Source organism: Lycium ferocissimum, chromosome 9, assembly GCF_029784015.1.
Source record: "Lycium ferocissimum isolate CSIRO_LF1 chromosome 9, AGI_CSIRO_Lferr_CH_V1, whole genome shotgun sequence".
Classification (NCBI taxonomy): Eukaryota; Viridiplantae; Streptophyta; class Magnoliopsida; order Solanales; family Solanaceae; genus Lycium; species Lycium ferocissimum.
In genome coordinates this window covers 37,080,646-37,099,613 of record NC_081350.1, presented here as the reverse complement: position 1 = coordinate 37,099,613, position 18,968 = coordinate 37,080,646, and the positions used below count along the sequence as shown (strand labels likewise).

General features: G+C 33.2%; 2 protein-coding genes across 2 annotated transcripts; both read left to right on the top strand.

Moving 5' to 3' along the window:
- LOC132030561 (uncharacterized) lies at positions 1-4,127 on the top strand. The gene is made up of 7 exons (XM_059420251.1): positions 1-149; positions 1,902-2,473; positions 2,787-2,934; positions 3,024-3,154; positions 3,476-3,538; positions 3,626-3,694; positions 3,786-4,127. Exons 2-7 carry the CDS (start codon positions 2,282-2,284, stop codon positions 3,858-3,860), a joined length of 678 nt encoding a protein of 225 aa, XP_059276234.1. The 5' UTR covers positions 1-149; positions 1,902-2,281; the 3' UTR covers positions 3,861-4,127.
- A 7,862-nt stretch (positions 4,128-11,989) lies between these two features.
- LOC132030560 (probable E3 ubiquitin-protein ligase RHB1A) lies at positions 11,990-16,970 on the top strand. Its single transcript, XM_059420250.1, has 5 exons — positions 11,990-12,088; positions 14,586-14,715; positions 15,695-16,130; positions 16,220-16,329; positions 16,432-16,970. Exons 2-5 carry the CDS (start codon positions 14,644-14,646, stop codon positions 16,462-16,464), a joined length of 651 nt encoding a protein of 216 aa, XP_059276233.1. The 5' UTR covers positions 11,990-12,088; positions 14,586-14,643; the 3' UTR covers positions 16,465-16,970.
- The last annotated feature ends 1,998 nt before the right edge of the window (positions 16,971-18,968 follow it).

The following is an 18,968-nucleotide window of genomic DNA, read 5'->3' as shown; positions in this document are numbered from 1 at the left end:
TATCGTACTTTCTCTCTCTACATAACTAATCACTTTCTCTCTCTAGATTACTGCAAAATTCTGTGTTCTATCTGATTGCATTTCACTCCAATCTGACTAACTCGGAATCCATTGTTTTGCTTTTGAGTGACTGCTCTAATTCAACTGAGGTAACGTAAACTGTTAACGGATTTGACGTGTTTGCTTGATTTTTTCTACAGTTTTATTTATGCATTGTGAAAAATACATCTTTTTTTTTTTTTCACTTTGAAATTAACAATTCTGAGCAGTTTTTTGTTCGAATTTAATTTGTTGAATTGATTAAGCATGATTGCTTGTTTAAGTGTCACTTTTTTTGAAGTTTTTACATTGAGAAATTGATTTTTTTCCGTTGTCACATCAAAAATTTTGATTTTCAGTAGTTTCTACTGTTCGGTGTGTTTTACTATTTATGCATTGTGAAAAATACATTTTTTTTTTAAATTGCAATTTGAAATTAGCAATTGGGAGCTCTTCTCTGATTTGCATTTTTTTTTTTCAGTTTGAAATTAACAATTCTGAGCTCTTCTCTAATTTCTATTTTTTCTTATTCGAATCTAATTTGTTAAATAGATTCAGTATGATTGCTTGCTTGAGTGCCTTTTTGATGTTTTTTACATTTAGAAATTGCTCCTTTTTTTTTTTTTTCATTTCGTTTTTGGTTTAACGTGATTGTTTGCTGGAATTCGGTGTTTGATGTTTTATACATTGCGATTTATTTTGTTAAATCAATGATTCTGAGATATTTTTGAGTAGCAATTTTTCTCTTTTCCTTATTTTTTTTCCAATGTTTTTGGTTAAAGTTAATAATTAACTTGATTCATTGCTTGATTTTCACTTTTTGATGTTTTATGCGTTGAGAAAATACAATTTTCGCTCTCAAATAAATAATTCTGAGCTCTTCTCGGCTTTACAGTTTTCTTAATTTGAAATTTCTTTTTTTAAGGATTTTTATTGGTTAAAGTTATTGTTTTTTAATTATTCAAGTGTAAAAAAAAATAAAATCCGAGTTAATTAAAAACTGCAAAATTGCGATTAGCGAGTATTTATTGGTTTAAAGTGCACATTTATAGTCTCATTTATATTCGTTTGCCTTATTTTTGCATTTTAAAAAAAAATATTTTGTGATATATTTAGGCCTTGTTTGGCCATGAAAATTGTGAGTGTTTGAGAAATATAGTTTTTGTTTTCGAAGTGAAAAATGATATTTGGAAATCGGAGTTGTGTTTGGTCATGAATACAAATTGGAGTTGTTTTTGAAATTTTTTGCGAGTGATTTCTAGTGAAAACAACTTTTTGGTGTTTTTCAAATTTCGGAAAATTCCGGGATTTCCCCGAATTTTATGACCAAACATGATTTCCGAAATTCAACAACGAAAAAAAGTAAAGAAATATTTATGGCCAAACAGCTACTTAGTTTATCTAATTTTCATCTTAAGCTAACTATTAAGAGTGTTGTTACTGAAGAATGAATTTGAAGTCTTTAGTTAATAATTTTGATTGAATTGGAGATTTCAAGGTTACTTAATTGCCTTAATTTTAAAATTGGATATGCTTTAGAAATTACATATTTACAACACTTTTTTATTTTTATTTTTTATTGCAGTAGATTTTAGTGGATCATGCATTATTGCATTTATTACTACTCATGCTATATCCGTGACTTGCAGATTTTTAAATTGCTTGTTGGCTCATAGCATTCAACATTCCATTAGAAATTTCGTGTCAGTCTTATCAGATCTTAAAGATCACTCTCTTTTTGTGTCTCTCCCTTTGAGTATATATATGACTGTGTGAAAATGCCTTATTTGGATACTATATAGTCATACTTTGTGGGGATTATTTGGCTACATTTTTGACATTCTTGATAGTTTCTTTTTCAGGATTTTCATTTGAGACTGAGGGTTGTGCTTTTTAGCTTGATTGATTCTGGTTCTTGAAAGTTCAAAGATTCCAGTTTGTCAGTTCCATTTTGAGGTGAATCTTGTTATTAATCCTAGAGATTCTTTAGAAAGGTATCTGAATTGAGATGCTTGGGAGTTAGTTCTGTACTGGAAGTTGGTATACGTGACATAGAAGGTGAATCACGTTATTGGTGCTTTGTTATTTCATCATCTGATTGGAATGAGGAGCAAAGGAGAAAGGATTTGCCGCTATGTAGAATTCCGTAGTTTGGTTACAGAGTATCAGTAGCTAATTTAGTCTGATCTCCATTGCTATCTTCGTTGGGGTCACTGATTAGTTAGTTGTTGAGACGTGCAAAATGCTGGAGACTCAACTATGTCCTGCTCGGGTGTTATCACCTTTCCGTGAAGAGAGTGGTGATGAGGAACTGTCTGTACTTCCAAGGCATACCAAAGTTATTGTGACCGGAAACAACAGAACCAAGAGCGTTTTGCTGGGACTTCAGGGAGTTGTCAAGAAGGCTGTTGGGCTTGGTGGTTGGCATTGGTTGGTGAGTCCTTCATTCTACTTAGATTGTATATTTATATTTTCCTTTTACCCTAAAACAGTCCAAAATGACTCTTCTTCTCTTTTGACTGTTTGACTTGAATTACATAACTGCTGAACTAGCTTCCTGATTAAATTTCTGATTGTAAAGTGAATTTAACTTTACATGATTTATATTTGTTAAGTAGTTAAGCTTTAGACCTTGCTGTCGTGAAATCTTCCACTTATAACATTCTTGTTTTCTTTATCTGTTTTTTGATTCTGTTGTTGTTTGATTATGGAGTCAGTTATTAAACTTCTTTATCTCCAAATTGAAGGTTTTGAAAAATGGGGTTGAAGTCAAACTACAAAGAAATGCATTGAGTGTGCTAGAACCTCCCACGGGAGATGAAGAAGACGATGATTATGACTTTGACAACTCAAGCAGTGGTTCAGACATTGTTGAAAAAGAAACCCATCACTTTGGTTAGTCTCCATTATCTAAACTTTGTTATATTAATTCTTCTAATTTCTAAAGAGGTTTCTTATTTGATTGTAATCCTTGTATTTGGTAGCCACTGGTGTCGAATACAGAAAAGTGAGCAAGCCTAGAGTTCGTTATACAAGGCCATGGGCCTTATCTGGACCACCAAAGACAATGAGCCGTGGCAATTGCAGAGAAGTTGAACCTAACTATTTGCAACCGGTAAGCACATAAAATATATATGTAGTCTCTGTGTTTTTGATCTGGTTTTGTTGATGTGGATGGTTTTGTGAAAGTCACATTATGTGCTTTCTTTCCATGTGATAAAAATCTTTTCGTTGGTATTACAGAAACTCCAATGAAACATTACACAGCCATTCTGTGTCTGGTAGTTTATTCTTTGTAAATTGTGATGGTCTTGCTTGACGGGGGTTTAAAGTGTAATCATGGTGCTTGATGTGATGCCTTTATATTAATCCTGCAAGTGTCTCCAGATAATGTGACATGCTTGTTTTATTAAACTGTTCCATTTTGTACTATCAGAGGTTGAACTTGGCAAAACTAGGAACTGGTTCATTATGGAGGTACTGGCGAAACTTCAACCTTGTGAGTGTCTGTCAGCACGAATCTTTTTTAATGATCAATCTAGCAATATGTCGATTCAAGTTAGTAACACGTTTCGCGTATATGCAGGCACATATTAGCCCTAACCCAACGAAGGAACAACTGCTTAGTACAGTGCAGCAGCACTTCTCGTCACAGGTCTCGTTCTTTCTGTTGCTATGCTTAACTGCATAATCTTTACTTAGCCCCAAGTTTTCCTAACGATTGCTCCGTATCTTAATCCTTGCAGCGTGTCGATGAGGTACAAGTGGTGGTGGAATTTATCCGTGCGGCCAAGCGATTAAGATCAACTGACACACATTGACATTTGTTGATGATGATAGGGGAAAGTGGTGAAGAAGGTCGGATTATTATCTGTAATATAATGCATATATAGAGTAAATATTTATGAACCTCTAACTTAGTTCAGCTAATTATAGACTCTACTAATGGAGACTTGACTGTGGTGGGAGCTTCTTTGTTAGCTACTCCCCCAAATTGTCTCCCGGATCCCTAACCTGGTATTATGCGGCTGTGAGCCGGTTGATATTTATAACCTTCAATTCTGGTGTGATTCTACTTTAGTACTTTTGCATGAGTATGTGTATATTTTTTTTTTTCTTCTTTAGATCACAATATTCTTCTTGACTAGTTAAAGATGTATGATAACATTTCCATTTGTCCAAGCTTTGGTGGATGGACTTATCCAATATATGTGTTGGTGGAGGTAGCAGGTACCTCGTAAAATAATTGAGGTGTACGAAAGTTGACTCAAATACCAAAGTTATAAAAATAAAGATGTACAAATTACAATCTCACCATCCATGTACAAAATGAAGGTTGGGATTCATGGAGGTATATTTTACCGAGTCAAATACGGGAAGTTTCATGCATTTTTAACCCTTGAGATACTTGTCTTTTGACTAAGGTGCGTTTCAATGCAACGACGTCCACAACGTGGATTCATGTATAGTCAATATATTTGAAATTGAAATGTACGTTCTATTTCTATTTAAATTTAACATAAAAAATTAAGTCTTTTTCAAGGCTACTTTCGCGCCTTGATTTTTAGAAAGCTGGTCTTAACGCCCTTACATCATTCAATTTATATTGTAATTATTTTTCTGGCCTATAAGCTATGAGGGGTCATTTGGTATGCAGATTAAATTATCTTGAAATTATAATTTTGAGGCTAATTTATCTTTATCTGAGAGATGGAATAAAATAATCTTAAGGTTAGTGAAATAAGGAGGAGATTCCATCTTTAAGATTGTGCTTAATTTATAACTTCTACAAAATATGATACAAAATTAATATCAAAATTAGTATTGAAATATTTCAGCTTTTATCATGTATCAGACGACCCCTAAGTACGTTGCAAACTTAAAGTAATTTTTTAACATAATCGTTTGTACAGTACGAGAACAACTAATTTATTATGCTACATGTCTTAATCTGGCTAATTTGGTTTAATTAATTCCTTTTCTTTTTTGCTGTAACTGTTGACAGTCTAGAGTAGGAAAAATATCTCAAAGTATAATAGTATTAAATTCATTATTATAATACAAAATTTATGGATATGGAAGCCAGGCTGTAAATAGGTGTCACGAGTCAACTATAAGTTGGCAGATGTAGACCCATTGTGTGGTGCATATTGTTATTAAATATCTACCAACCGAAGAAGTGCTATATGCAACCAAACCTAACATTGGCTTTCAAATTAATATTGATAAAAATTACTCCTATAAGAGATCGAGAAGAGTCCCTTTCTCTTCACGTTATTAAAAGTTGGTACCAAAACAATTCTATTATTGGCCCCTACAAAAGATTTTGTGCAAAAGACTAGGGGTGCTTCTTTGGATTTGCTCTATTATTTCAGTTTTTGTGGACCCACTTTGTTCCCTCCACCCACATAATAGAGGAATTTGAAATGTTAAAAATTCACAAACTAGTTACTTTTACAATTTTTATTTGTAAGTAAGTGACAATCTCAAAATTAATCGGTACCTAAGTTTATGATCAAGTGGTTAATAAATGTTAGAAATTATGAGGTTCTTAAGTTCAAATTCTAGCGAAAAAAAAATATTAGGTAATTGATTTCACTTATTTTAGCCTTGGTGGTTAGAGTCACTTAGTATCTTGCTGGTAGAAAGTAGCAAGTATCTCATGAAATTAGTCAATGTGTGTGCAAGTTAGCCCAGACATTATGGTTATGAAAACAAAATTGCAAAAGTGATTGAAATCTAACCACTTCTTCATCTGAAAATAAAATTTGAATAAAAAAAATACTCCTGCCAAAGGTGGTAGAGGTATGTTTCTTCATTTTTTTTCGTTTTTTTCTCCAGGCCACTCCAAGATGGTGTCTTCGAGTTCTAGTCTTATATGTGGAACTCTGAGAGAAGGGGGTGAACCGCTCCAAACGGAAAACAATAGTGAAGTTCGAACTTGCCCACGCTCATTTAAACTGGCCGAAAAAGTGATCGGAAAGCAAAGTCCTTCCTTCCAATCTAAGCCTGCTGCAGTATCTAACCACCGCTCACCTCGATCAACACAATGTGCTGTATATTTATTTTTCAAGAATTTTACAATTACTGCCTACTTTTTCGATCAACACAATGTGCTGTATATTTATTTTTCAACAATTTTACAATTACTGGCTACTTTTTAATTATAGCTCCGGAAAGTGGACAAACCGCACTATGTTTGCATTGAAAATTTGTGAGGTGGGGGATGTCTTTGCGTTAAATTCTTTCTTTTTGTTGATGACCTTATTTCCTATGTAAGGTCAAACAGCAAGTGAGAGTGTAGATTCGTATTTATTCGTCACTTTCTCCTATTATAGTCTCTGAGTTTCTTACAGAAATTTAGATAGTGAAAGTGCAAAATGCATATTTATTTGTCACTTTCTCTTATAATGGAATCTGAGTCATGATTAATTCGAATGGTAATGTCACGAGTTTAAATTCTGCTTAACTAAAAATATGCCAACTGCCTTTCATTCTCAAATTACTTGAGGCCATTTATTTTACTTCTATAGTAGATAAAATGCTTCCGAGGCAAATTATGAAGTTCGAGTTCATTAGTGTTAGTACAAGTTTTCTATATTTCACACTTATTCTTACACAAATAATAGCGTATTCTTACACAAATAATAGCGTGAAAGGCTCACCCCAAAGAAGAAAATGATGTTTGTTTTGCCAAGTGGATTAATCTCAATTATTCTTTCAAGAATATGAGGCAATAATAGAACAAATGCGTAAGAAGATACTCCATTAATAAGCAATCTCTCCAGCTAATTGTATCCTACCTAATCACCCCAGTCTATTTATACTCATCTATAATTCTCTTGGTTAATTGTCAGTCATCTAATCTTGCTTTGAACAAAATCGAACACTAATAAGATTTGAATTAGCATAAAAAATTCTTGTCAAACTTTGATGTAATGACAACATCAATTAAGCCTTAATCTTTGTTAGTTAGTGTCTTCTTAAAAAGAGCAAAAAATTGACAAATCTAAAGAAAGAACATTGACTGACACCTCGATCAACCTCCACTTTCATTGCATTCTTTTTCTTAGGTAAGTTAGAATCCCAAATTTGTGTTTTACTTATTCTTCATGTAATCCCAAATTTGTGTTTTTACTTATTCTTCATGTCACTTGAGCCTTCAACCTACTAGTCGATAATAGAGTCTAGGAAAATTTTTAGAAACCTCCCCTCATGTTTTGCTTCGTTTCGCTGACCTCCCATCACGTTTGCAATATTACAGCTACCTCCCCTATTTTAACTCTTTTTTGTAACAGTTATTTTATTCTATTTATTTCTAATGAAAAAAAACATATGTGGATTGATTTGCCCTCCTTAAGATTGTGCTCTTTGGATTAATTATTATTTTATCAATTCTCCTTAAAATGTTGTTTCTTAGGAATATTAAAATGGATACTTGGGATGTTCACCCGTTCCCAACGCTTGAGCTTTTCTGTTTCTTAATCAACCATGTTTTAACTTTTTGGGAGAAAATATCTTGCTAAATAATCTGTGATTAACTAAAGAAATATCGAAAAACTCTGAAATTAAATTTTATATATTAAAATATAAATATCTTTGTGCAAGTAAAATCCAACAACACGTGTTGGTAAATTTATGATAAAAAGACGTCTTCAAAATGATGAAGCAGTATAAAGACCTTAACCTCTTAATCACAATTCGTCAAATACCAGTCAATCAGAATATTACTTAATTCCTTGAAGCAAGAACCACTACAGAAAATAAGGTTTACAGTGACGATCCTCTGTGGGGGCTACTTTCCAAAGATAAGTGTTTATGTAGCAGTTGTGAGAAGCGACCTACCTTAAATCAATTTTGTTAACTTTTGTGACGAGCATAGTTGCCACAAATGCTAATTCACCTTTGATGAAGTTGTCACTGAAAATATTATTTCTTGTGGTGAACATGAGGAGCACTTGACATACTAACTTACATTATAAAAGATGTTACCTTTATTTCTTGAAGACAAGCAGTGGAAAAAGAATTATTTTTTTGCAGAAAATATGATGGGAACATTGGAGAGCGTTGAAGAGGAATAGGAAAGAGTGAAGAGCACTTTGTTGTATTTTGTTTTCAGTTTACCGAAAAGGAGATATTAATAAATAGTATCCAAAGGGCATGATCTTAGGGAGGGAAAATCAGTCCACATATGTATTTTTTCATTAGTAATAAATAGAATAAAATAACTGTTACAAAAAAGTTATAATCGGGGAGGTAGCTGCAATATTGCAAACATGAAGGGAGGTCAGTGAAACGAAGCAAAACGTGAGGGGAGGTCTCTGAAATTTTCCTCAGAGTCTATGACTCTTCTTTCTAATATTCCTTGCTTATTAGGGAAAAAAAGTAATACATTTGACTCTATATATCTCCAAAAAAAAACATAACAGAATAACTCCATGGCAATGGATCCTTCATGGGGAACCAAGCATAGCTCAAAATGGGTCTTAGCTTTGAATCATAACAAATATTTGGGCTTATGTAGAATGCTTTATTGGGCTTTATCTAGTTCAACTGTTGGACACACCACGGCTTTGATACCGGTCTTGAAATAAACCAACCCAATTAAACTAAGCCCACCTACTATGTGAAGAAAAAAGAGGTTGATTTACACAAATATCCCTTTTAGTCCTATTTAGATTTGGTTTCTATTTTTAAAAAGTTGTGCAAATATAGCCCTTAGAAAATTATCCTTTTGGAAAAGATTAGACTCGGGTTTAAAGTTTTCTCAACATTACAGACAGAACATTAGGCTGTCGTTTAACATTTACGATACCTACAAAATTTAGATTCTAATCTAACGTTTTTTCACAAGATTTTTAGTTTGCTCAGAAGAGATCTTTAGATCATAGTATAAGAAGGCCACAATATCAAAAAAAAAAAAAAAAAAAAGGTATAAGAGGGCCACAAGTTGCAAGAAAGAAAAAGGTCATTCACTTAACAACTATCGGGAAATGGGTGAAAATTTGTGGAAAAAGAAAATAAAAACTGGTAATACAACTCCATTAGATACATTATTAGTTTGAATAATAACTCATTGACATAATAATTTATTCTAATCATGAAAAAGTAAGGTACGTCATCGGCTTAAAATAATTGTTCTCCACTCTAATACCACAATTCTGTTGGCTGCATTAATTGATTTTATAATTTGTTGATAGGCAAGTTGGTCCAATATACATTATCCTACCTAATTTGGAACTAATATATCTTGATTTCTTTATTAAATGGGTTACATTAAGACTTTTTATGAGCTCAAGTAGGATGTCTTGTTCTGCAAGAACAGAATTTACTTCGAATACGAGATCATCCTTAATTTTGTTGCATAACTTGCTTCAACAATCAATTTATGCTTTACTTAGTCTTAATCTGATAAACACGTGTCGCGTTCAAATATCGAAATACTTTACAAATTTTATACGTAACAAATATACCTAATAGTGCAACTTGAAAAAAAAAATCATTTCATGATTGCACAAATATATTAAAATCTCGTAGCAAGAGTTTAATATGATTAACTTTTAAGCTTTAAGGAAGCAATAGGAAACCACCCTTTTTTCGTTTAAAAAATTATAAAGATCGTAAGACGTTTGTATTTGGCTTTCTATTTAATTATTGTAATGAAGGTCTGAAAAGTTTTTTAGCATATAAATTTGAAAAAGTTATAAGTTCTGACCTGTTACAAAATATCTTATGGTAGTGTTTATATTAATTTTTGTGAGGTCTTACCATTCAATCCGTAGAGGTGGAGCTATAATTTGAACTTATGGTTCTAAATTCTAGGATAGCAATATCAGGTTTTAGTAACTGTATTCTAAAATTAATTTTTGTACATAGCTAATTTTAATACAATATAAAATTTAAACTAAAGTTATTAAGTCCAGTCAAACCCCTACATCGACTTCTGAATTTCATTTTCCTTGAGAAGTAATTTGTTTTGATTCTACGAAAAAAACAAAGTCTCAGTAACAGAAATATAATTGTGTTCTTTCCGAACGAATAAGGTTTTAACTTCTTTGAAAATTCTTTTGTTTTTTTTCCCACGAACTTTCCCTTGATAAGTCAATTATGTAATAGTAATATGTAAACACAAGAAATAAGAATACCACCAATATTATGTTTGGTAAACAAAGCAAGAAACGTGGCTTATCTTAGTGATAAGCTACAATTTAGAAACTTCCACAAAATGTACATTGACAGTGACACACTCAGCCAAGGCATTACGACTTATCTCGTCAAACGCCGCCCACAGCACCAACCCACTACAAGTCATCGGCAAATACAGTAAAAATTACTGTATTTGATGTTTATATTAAATTAATATATATAAGTTTTATATTTTATATATAGGGGCAGAGTCAGGAGTTTCATTAAGCAACATTAAAGTTAACGATGTATAAAGCGAAATAGACTAAGGCTACGATGCATCGATTACAAAGTCATTTGAGGTCCAACTGCGTAAAGTTTGATCATTTATATCATTTTATTTAAGCTCTTTTTAATAGCATACTTGATCCTTCTATTATTGATAAGTTGGAATTCTAGTGATATTTAACTTTGAATTACTTGAAATGTGTACTTTGAGCCCTTTGATCATGAATATAGAAATTGTCATAGTTATTGATCAATTTTATAATTTAATTACTTATGTATTTTGTTAAGCTTATACAGCTAGTCAATACTTGTGGGTAATACACTTCTAAAAATAATCTATACATACAACAATCTCCCACATAAAGAGATAAAATTACACATTTTAATTAATAAAAAGTGAAATAGCTTAATCAAATATCATAAAGAGAAAAGGTAAAATTTATCAATAATTAAGGATAACAAATGCTATTAATAGCATATAGTTACATTTATTGTTTTTAGTCGTGAGTCCAAGGAGTTTCATACCTTCACGCATTAGTCGTTAACCCGTACAATTCCAAAAGAAAGAACAAATCAAAGGCCTTTTCCGATTCCCACATTAATATTAATAATGAATATGTACGACTCCGATCATATTATAATAAATAGCAATAATAAACAAATAACTATACTTCCTCCCTCTCAAATTATTTATCGTGATTATTAAAAATAATTATCTTAAATTATTTATCATTTTAAAAGTTCAAAACACAATTAATTATTTTTTCATTTTACCCTTGTAAGAGTTTTGTTATTAAAGGAGATGACACATAAATATAGTACTCATTTAATAGAGAAAGATTACAACATAGACATAAATAAGAGTAAAGTAGGTCAAATACCCACCCAGTTAATATTCTCTCTGTCTCAATTTATGTGATTTATTTTCATTTTTAGTTTGTCCCAAAAAGAATGATACATTTCTATATTTAGAAATAATTTAGCTTAAAACTTAACCTTTTACCCTTAGGGCTCGTTTGGTTAGAAAACAAGTTATCCCTAGATAAATTGTTATCCCACCCTCAATGTGAGATAAAATAACACTATAATCTTGGGATAAGTTGTCCCGGAATTTTATTCCAATCAAAGTGGGATAAGGCGGCACCAAACTTTTATCTCAGGACTATTTTTGCTTATTCATCATACCAAACGAGCCCTTAATGAAATGATTTATAGTCACACAAATATCTATAACTTATATTAGATCACAAATTTCAAAAGTTCATGAATATTTAAACCACATCACATAAATTTAAACCGGAAGAATAACTCTTAAGATATATATAAAACATAAAAGCGATAAATAATTTGAGACGGATAGAGTAATAAATATACCAATATAGAATATAACATGAATATAGCATGTATATATAGTATAGTAGTGCCTGATATAATTCCAAAATTCAAAGTGGTGGGTGATGTTTTTGTGAATGGAAGTAGTCATCTAACACGCTCTTGCACAAACGAAGCACAAGTGCCTAAACGCCTTTGCCACCCCATCCCCCCCACCCCCAAATACCCCCCACCCCCTAAAACCTTTTTCACCGTTTTTCGACACTTTCTGACTCATCATCACCAATTCTTCAATCACACCCAGGTAACAATTATCTATCTATACGTACACAAATTCCTGTATCTATAGGTTCAGCTTCTGTGATTTTTGCATATAGAACCTGTTTGATGCATAGGAATTGATTTACGGTGAGCTTCTGTAAGTGTTTATTTGTTTGTTTTCAGCTTGAAATTCGACTTGGATTAAATTCAATTAGGGAAGTTGGATTAATTGTTTCATTTCATGTGTTAGGACTGGAAAATAGGGCTTGTTGTGTTAGTTTAATGGCGCGATTAGTAGCTTTACTTTACTGTGTTATAAGGATTAAGGACTTGTAAGTTCAAATTCAATTCATTATCATACTTTGAGTATTCTGTTTATTTTAGACTGAATTTTAGCTGTGTGATCGATCCGCGAGACAGTAGATTTTACTGATGAGCTTTTGACTTGCTGGTTAAGTGAGATTCGTTTCTCATCGTATAGGTAATAAAATGCACCTTTGTTTAATTGTTCTTCTATTGTTGTGAAGAGCTTACGACGGATGTTAAGCTACTGAGTTTCCCTCACAAAAAAAAAATTAATGTCGTCTAGGGTCGAAGGCACCTCAATGGATTAGTATGAACTTGATGAGTAGTGTTCCAGATTGTGGTTTCACTTGATTAATTTTATTTCAGCTATATAGGAAACAGGTGTCGAGGGTCTACTGGAAACAGCCTCTCTACCTCCCAAGGTAGGGGTAAGGTCTGCGTACACTCTAAGATTTCATTGGGTATGTTGTTGTTGTTGTATATGGGAACAAAGTCCAAATTTCTTGGTTTTGGATGCTTAATATCAGTAAGATTGTAACTTATCTTGGAACCTTTCTTTGACCTTGAATCTTGAGGAATTGCTTTCCAGGATCAGTGAACTCTTGTGGAACTAGCTCACGGTAATAAATACACTATTGAACTTGGTCTACAGAAAAAGATTGTTGATGAGATAAACTTAAAATTACATGAAGGGAAGTTGTCTCAAAAATGCTACAACTTCCCACAATCACGCGGACTTAGCTAAGAATCGAACGCAGTATAAGCAATGTAACCATATAGGCGTTTCCAACTTGTTGAGAGTAAGGTTTTATTGCTGTTGTTACACTTGTATTAGATCTGGGTACAGATAAGTGTGGGATTTTGACCCTCTAGTTTTAGAAAACCTCTGATTTGCCTTAAATGACAAGTTGTTTAACAATATTTATGACATGGACTCAAATACAGTGGAAGGGATTTAGCGGATTCTTAATCCTGACTAGTTTGGGATTGAGGCATGGTGGTTGACGGAGAGAGATGTCATTGTTAGGATAATATTGTATCTAGTTTGTAATTATCTGTATTTAGTTTGTATTTACCTCTTAGCTACAGTACTATATAAGTCTATGCAATGTAACTTATATAGTACTGTAGCTAAGAGGTAAATACAAACTAAATACAGATAATTAAAAACTAGATACAATATTATCCTAACAGTCATGACTAACTTGGCACAATCTGTTGTAACTTTTGCTTCTGAATCGAAAGTTAACCTCCTATTTTGAACTGTTTTTCCTTTCATTAGACTGTTCTTTTTTTTCTTTTTTAAATGGTGAGATTTCATTTATAATAGCACTAAGATGGTGCTGGTAATTCTGTACAGCGGAGTAAAAGTATGAAGACAAAAGTATATATCCCTTTCTAACCTTAAGGATTCTAACAGCTCTAGAAGTGATTCTGCTTCATTTACAAGTTCCGTTCTAAACCAAAAATAAAACAAAGAAGAATTGTTGGCCTTTATTCTGGATGGAATTTAATTTATCCTCCAATTACCTCATGTTCCTTTCTGTCCAAACTGGCCACCAGATCCAAGTTGGTACTGTGTTCCACCACTTCGCCCTTCTTCTATGAGCTCCTACTCTGTCCAGCTTCTAAAAGAAGTATTGTGTGGCATGGTCCATTTGATGCCCCAAAAATTCAAAAAAGCTTCCATCGACGTGTTGAGGGCCTTGGTCCATTTATAGTTAGTTAGTTAGGGTTACAACTCCACACTGGCATCTCCATTCTGATCCAATCGGTTACCTGAAAGTGCAGAACACGTGGAAGATGCTTTCATTTTGCTAGGTCACTACAAATGTTATTCAACCATGTGACTTTGATTGTCTTTCACCATCACATAAGAAAAAAAGTTGAGATATAATTTCGTATAATTTTGGTGGTTGTGCTTAGTGATACATATTTCTTTGTCATGATTTGCTGTATGTTCCATAAGTTTCCAAACTGGTCTCGCCTATAAATAGAATGAACTGGTCTCTGCTAGTGAGTAATTTGCGCAAACAATCAGAATTGCAGATTCTAGCTCTCATAGCAGTGCTTTCTCCTGATCATTCTGTTAATGTGCACTGTTAGTGTATGATGCAGTATCCTTCTGCAAGCTATATATCGGTACTTTTATGGTCAATCTAGAGGCCAGGCCTGCTTCTTTTGGTTCTTAAATCTCCTAATAATGATAGTATTATGTTGTAATGGTGCACAGAAAAAAAATGAGCAAGGAGTCAACCCCTTCAGGCGGTTGACCTAGATAAATTATCAGAAATGGGTAATTGTTGCTGTTGCTGTTGTGCTTCAAAAGGAGTGGAATTGAACGGTTCACCCTCATTCTACCGTGTAAGTGATTTGTCCTCATTCCAGGTGCCATTTACCTTCTTTTAATTTCTGATATTCTGATTACAGCATTCTGGTTCAAAGTTCCTTTGAAGATTGAAATTTATTGTTAAGAGGAAAATTTGAGTTCTAGCCCCTTTCTTTCTCTTGTTGTTTTTGCATAAAACCATGCCAACTCATCTTATCAGAACTTTAGTATGCTCCAGAAAATTTTTGATCAGGGAAGAACTAGTAAATGTGTGTACTTAGAGACTCAGTGTCTGAAAGTTGAAAGAATTAGGACACCAACAGATAGTGGCGGATTTCTGTCCAGTGACTGTTTGCTGTCTGGGAAACATTACTCAGCGTTGTATATGTTAATGCTTCATAGGTTGATAAACCTGGCTCCTGAACTCTTTCCTGTGTATGTTGCATGCTGTGACATAATAAAACAACCTTGGGTATAGTTATCCTTATCTTTTTCTTATTTTCAACCTACCATTCTATGCTTTCTATGAGCACTTTCCAGAAAGCATCTTTCGTTTTATATTGCTGTTTTCTTCTTAGTATGTGTGGTTATCAGTTCACTCCGTTAGAAAAACCTTCTCTTTTTTCTCTTTTTGTTTTTATGATTTTGTATAGGGATCAATATGATTTGTTTTGAATAAAATCCGCTATATGGTCCCAAATCCATGCAAATGCTTCATTGCCTTGGATATAGGGTACTTTACAGAGGAGCTGGTCATTATCATAGTGCTTTTTGCAGTCTTTGAAGTCAGGAAAATAAAGGATAAGGTAAAGAGAATTAGACCAGCTTAGTAACCAGGAAAGTAGGAGGATAAAGGGATGATAAATTACACTTTTCAGCATTAGGAACCGAAGTTCGTTGTTATGTTCTGAATGCACTCTAATAATGTAGACCTTTCTTTTGATGGCATTATCTGATCCTTCTGTATTTTGCTGTGACAAATTGGATTTATTTAACTTTTAAAATTTTCTTCAGTATCCTACAGTGCCGGAAGAGCGCGAACCCTTGTCATCTCATCATGTCACAGCTGCAGCATTCTCCTCTGCGGCGCTTTTGGTTGATACAAATCTGGACACCTCAAGTCCTGACACTTACAGACCACCTCCAATGCCGATGCCTTATGAAACATATGCGGGAAGGCCCAGGACTCCACCAGGTAATCCAGATGGCATCAAGAACGAGGCAGCAGTTCAGGAAATAAACATTGAAACTGGTGGAGCACTGAACGTAGCAGATGCTGCTGAAGCTGTGGACAAGGATAAGGAGGAGTCTGAAGGCAACGTGCAAACAGATATCCAGCTTGATACAATAAAGGAAGTGGAAGATGAACTTGAGAAGTCCGAGGAACTCAAAAAACCCAAACTACCTGTATCCTTACCACCGCAAGAAGAATGTCCCATCTGTCTTGAAGGTGAGAAATAGCTTTTAGCGCTGTGGCTCCCAACTCCCCGCTTCTAGCTTCAATTAGAAACTGTACAATGACTGTACTCTTCATTGCAGAATATGATGCTGAGAATCCAAAAATGAGCACAAAATGCGAGCATCATTTTCATCTTTCATGCATTCTTGAATGGATGGAGAGAAGTGACACGTGCCCCGTCTGTGATCAGGTTTGTTTTAAACCATAATAACCTCAACTAGATTGTTGACTGGTAATATGAGCTACTGCTATAATGGCATCATAATTATTGTCCTCTTCTCCTTGGTTGTAGGAAACGGTTTTTAATCCTGCAATTGATGAATAGCAACGAGAATTCTGCCTATAGGCGGGTGGTTGCAGTAGTGACTTTGTTGTATGCCAAGAAGTGTTGTTCAATACTTTTTGTGTCCATGGCAGTTTACAGCTTTAGCCGTTGTTTCTTCACATGTTTCCTTGTGTTTGCTTCAAATCGTTAAGCTTGGATGTGGGAATAATTAGGATAATGATTGAAAAGGTTAACAAAAAAAGAGGATAAAGAGAACATTGGTTTCAATACATCGCATAGGTTCGTTTCCATTGTGAATATCGTTTTTTAATCCACGAAATATAGGTTATTCATCACTTGTATTGCATTTCTGCAGATTTGTTTGTGCTTTTCAATTTCTGTATCTCCTATCCTAGAGACAAGTGTCTTTTCTTTTATCTTTTTCCTTTTTCGGGTCATTTGACTATGAATTGGTAGCTCTATTTTCTATATTTGTAAATATGCAGTATAGGAACAACTCCATTCTTGTGTACAAGACCACACTTAAACATTGAAACTTTGTGCAATTCTGCTGTTTGTTTTACGTAGGTGTATATAAAGCATTCCCAGGGGGTTAGTTTTGTCCTCTTTGTTTCTTCTTCTTTTTCCTGATAATCGAGAATTCGCTGTTTACAGCTTGAGACTCGATGAATAATAATAGTTCCTTCTCTACCCGTTTCCACTTAAATACTAGACTTGGTCTGCATATGTTGTCGAGTTTGAATTGTTCATTGCTGCAAGCCGGTTTAAGACTCTTGCAGTTATAGGACAATACATTAATTGATGCAATTGTTTTATTTTTTCATGTGCAGTATCATTATTTAAGAAAATGGTAATTGGCACTAAACCAGTAATTCGCGACTTTAACTTTTTAAAAATATTGTTGTTACTTTGTAGTTAAGCAAAATATCTGAACATCAAAACGTATTCATCGTTGCTAGAGAATGGATCATAGCTACCTAAACGAATCGTGTAAAAAATACTGAGCACAAGAAAAGGAAGACAATCATATGATGTTTGCATTGAAATTTTACGGAGAAACTAAAATGGAGACTTCTTTTTGAAAGGGAATTGTTGCAAAAGATCTTTAATCATGGCAAACATTACCAGCCAAGTCATAACTATAATGAAAGACGAATTAGACAAAAATCTAATGATGGCTCAACATGTGACATGTCGTGTAATTTGTCATTTAAGAATAGTTCTCAGATAATAATATCGAAATAGGAAAAGTATTCTGAAAGGCTCTTAAAATAAAGAACCACAAAATAAACATGCTAACCAATAGTCTTAGTTGATTGTGCAATTCTTTTGTGAAACATTTGTAAGATTTGGCTAGGGGTTTATTGTGAATGATAAAATTTATCCTACTTTTATTTTGACTTATGAATCCTTTAGAGTACCAAATATGAGATATAAATTTAATTCTGATCTAATTTCCATTATTTCTAAATACGATGTACAATCAAATTTCTAATTTAGGATAAGCATTTTCCTTTTTTGATGATTAAGTGTTTATTACAAGTGTAAATACATACTAAATATCCTAATTTTCACGAAATTGGAATTTCAAATTTTCCATATCATGTTGATAGTTAGGTTAAATATGAAAATTACACAATTCAAGTGTAAATATATATTGGATACTTTAGTTTTGCGGCATTTAGATTTCTAACTTCGTACATCATATGGTAGTTTAGCTTAAATATGAATGTGTAATTACGTAAATATTGTTAAAATTCTTATCGATAGTATAACATACTTTGTTTATTCTAATTTATTTTGCATTTTTCACTTAATGGATAGTGATTTTCAAATCTAAGTACAACAACGTATCCAATGTAATCCACAAGTGGGGTCTGGGGAGGTAGGATGTACCGTGTACGTAGACCTTACCTCTACTTTTATGAGATAGAGAGGCTGTTTCTGATATACTCTCGCAAATAGTCCATATATTATCGCAAATACTAGTCCATATATTACTACTACATGTTTTTCATATGAAAAATGAAGAAAATTTCAACGTTATATAATTAATCAGGGTAAAAATGTGTCAAGCATTTCTCGGAAATAGAATAAAGTTTTTATTTCTTTTAACGACTTTCAAAGTAATATCTTGATCGGTTCCAGTTGTATATTAAATCAACGGAAACGGTTCAAAATGCCCTCTTTCCACTATTAGATCAAAAATGCCCTCAACATTTTTTAATGTATAAAAATGCTCTTTTTTAACAGCTGAATGACTTGGCAATTGATGAGTCATTTAATAAGACAAATGGCTTCATCTTATTAGTCCACATGGATGCTCCATCTACTTACAAATCTCAACACCTTCTACGTATGTTCTCATGTTACTTACGCTTAAATTGGTAAATACATGCCATGTGGGTATATGCAAATTGGATTGATCACTAATATCCATGCCAATGAGTTAAAAAGAGTACGAGTAGTTTATCAGAATTGTTGATTGATTTTGTTACTAAAGGGCCAGGGGTGGCAAATGGGTGGGTTTGATTGGATTTGAT

What these genes read in the sequence shown, in the direction of transcription:
- LOC132030561 (XM_059420251.1), top strand. Translation starts at nt 2,282, where the DNA reads ATGCTGGAGACTCAACTATGTCCTGCTCGGGTGTTATCACCTTTCCGT. An exon ending in AACCTAACTATTTGCAACCG is followed by an intron (nt 3,155 to 3,475) that starts GTAAGCACATAA and finishes TTGTACTATCAG; the next exon opens with AGGTTGAACTTGGCAAAACT. An exon ending in ACTGGCGAAACTTCAACCTT is followed by an intron (nt 3,539 to 3,625) that starts GTGAGTGTCTGT and finishes GCGTATATGCAG; the next exon opens with GCACATATTAGCCCTAACCC.
- LOC132030560 (XM_059420250.1), top strand. Translation starts at nt 14,644, where the DNA reads ATGGGTAATTGTTGCTGTTGCTGTTGTGCTTCAAAAGGAGTGGAATTG. An exon ending in ATGTCCCATCTGTCTTGAAG is followed by an intron (nt 16,131 to 16,219) that starts GTGAGAAATAGC and finishes TCTTCATTGCAG; the next exon opens with AATATGATGCTGAGAATCCA. An exon ending in CGTGCCCCGTCTGTGATCAG is followed by an intron (nt 16,330 to 16,431) that starts GTTTGTTTTAAA and finishes CCTTGGTTGTAG; the next exon opens with GAAACGGTTTTTAATCCTGC.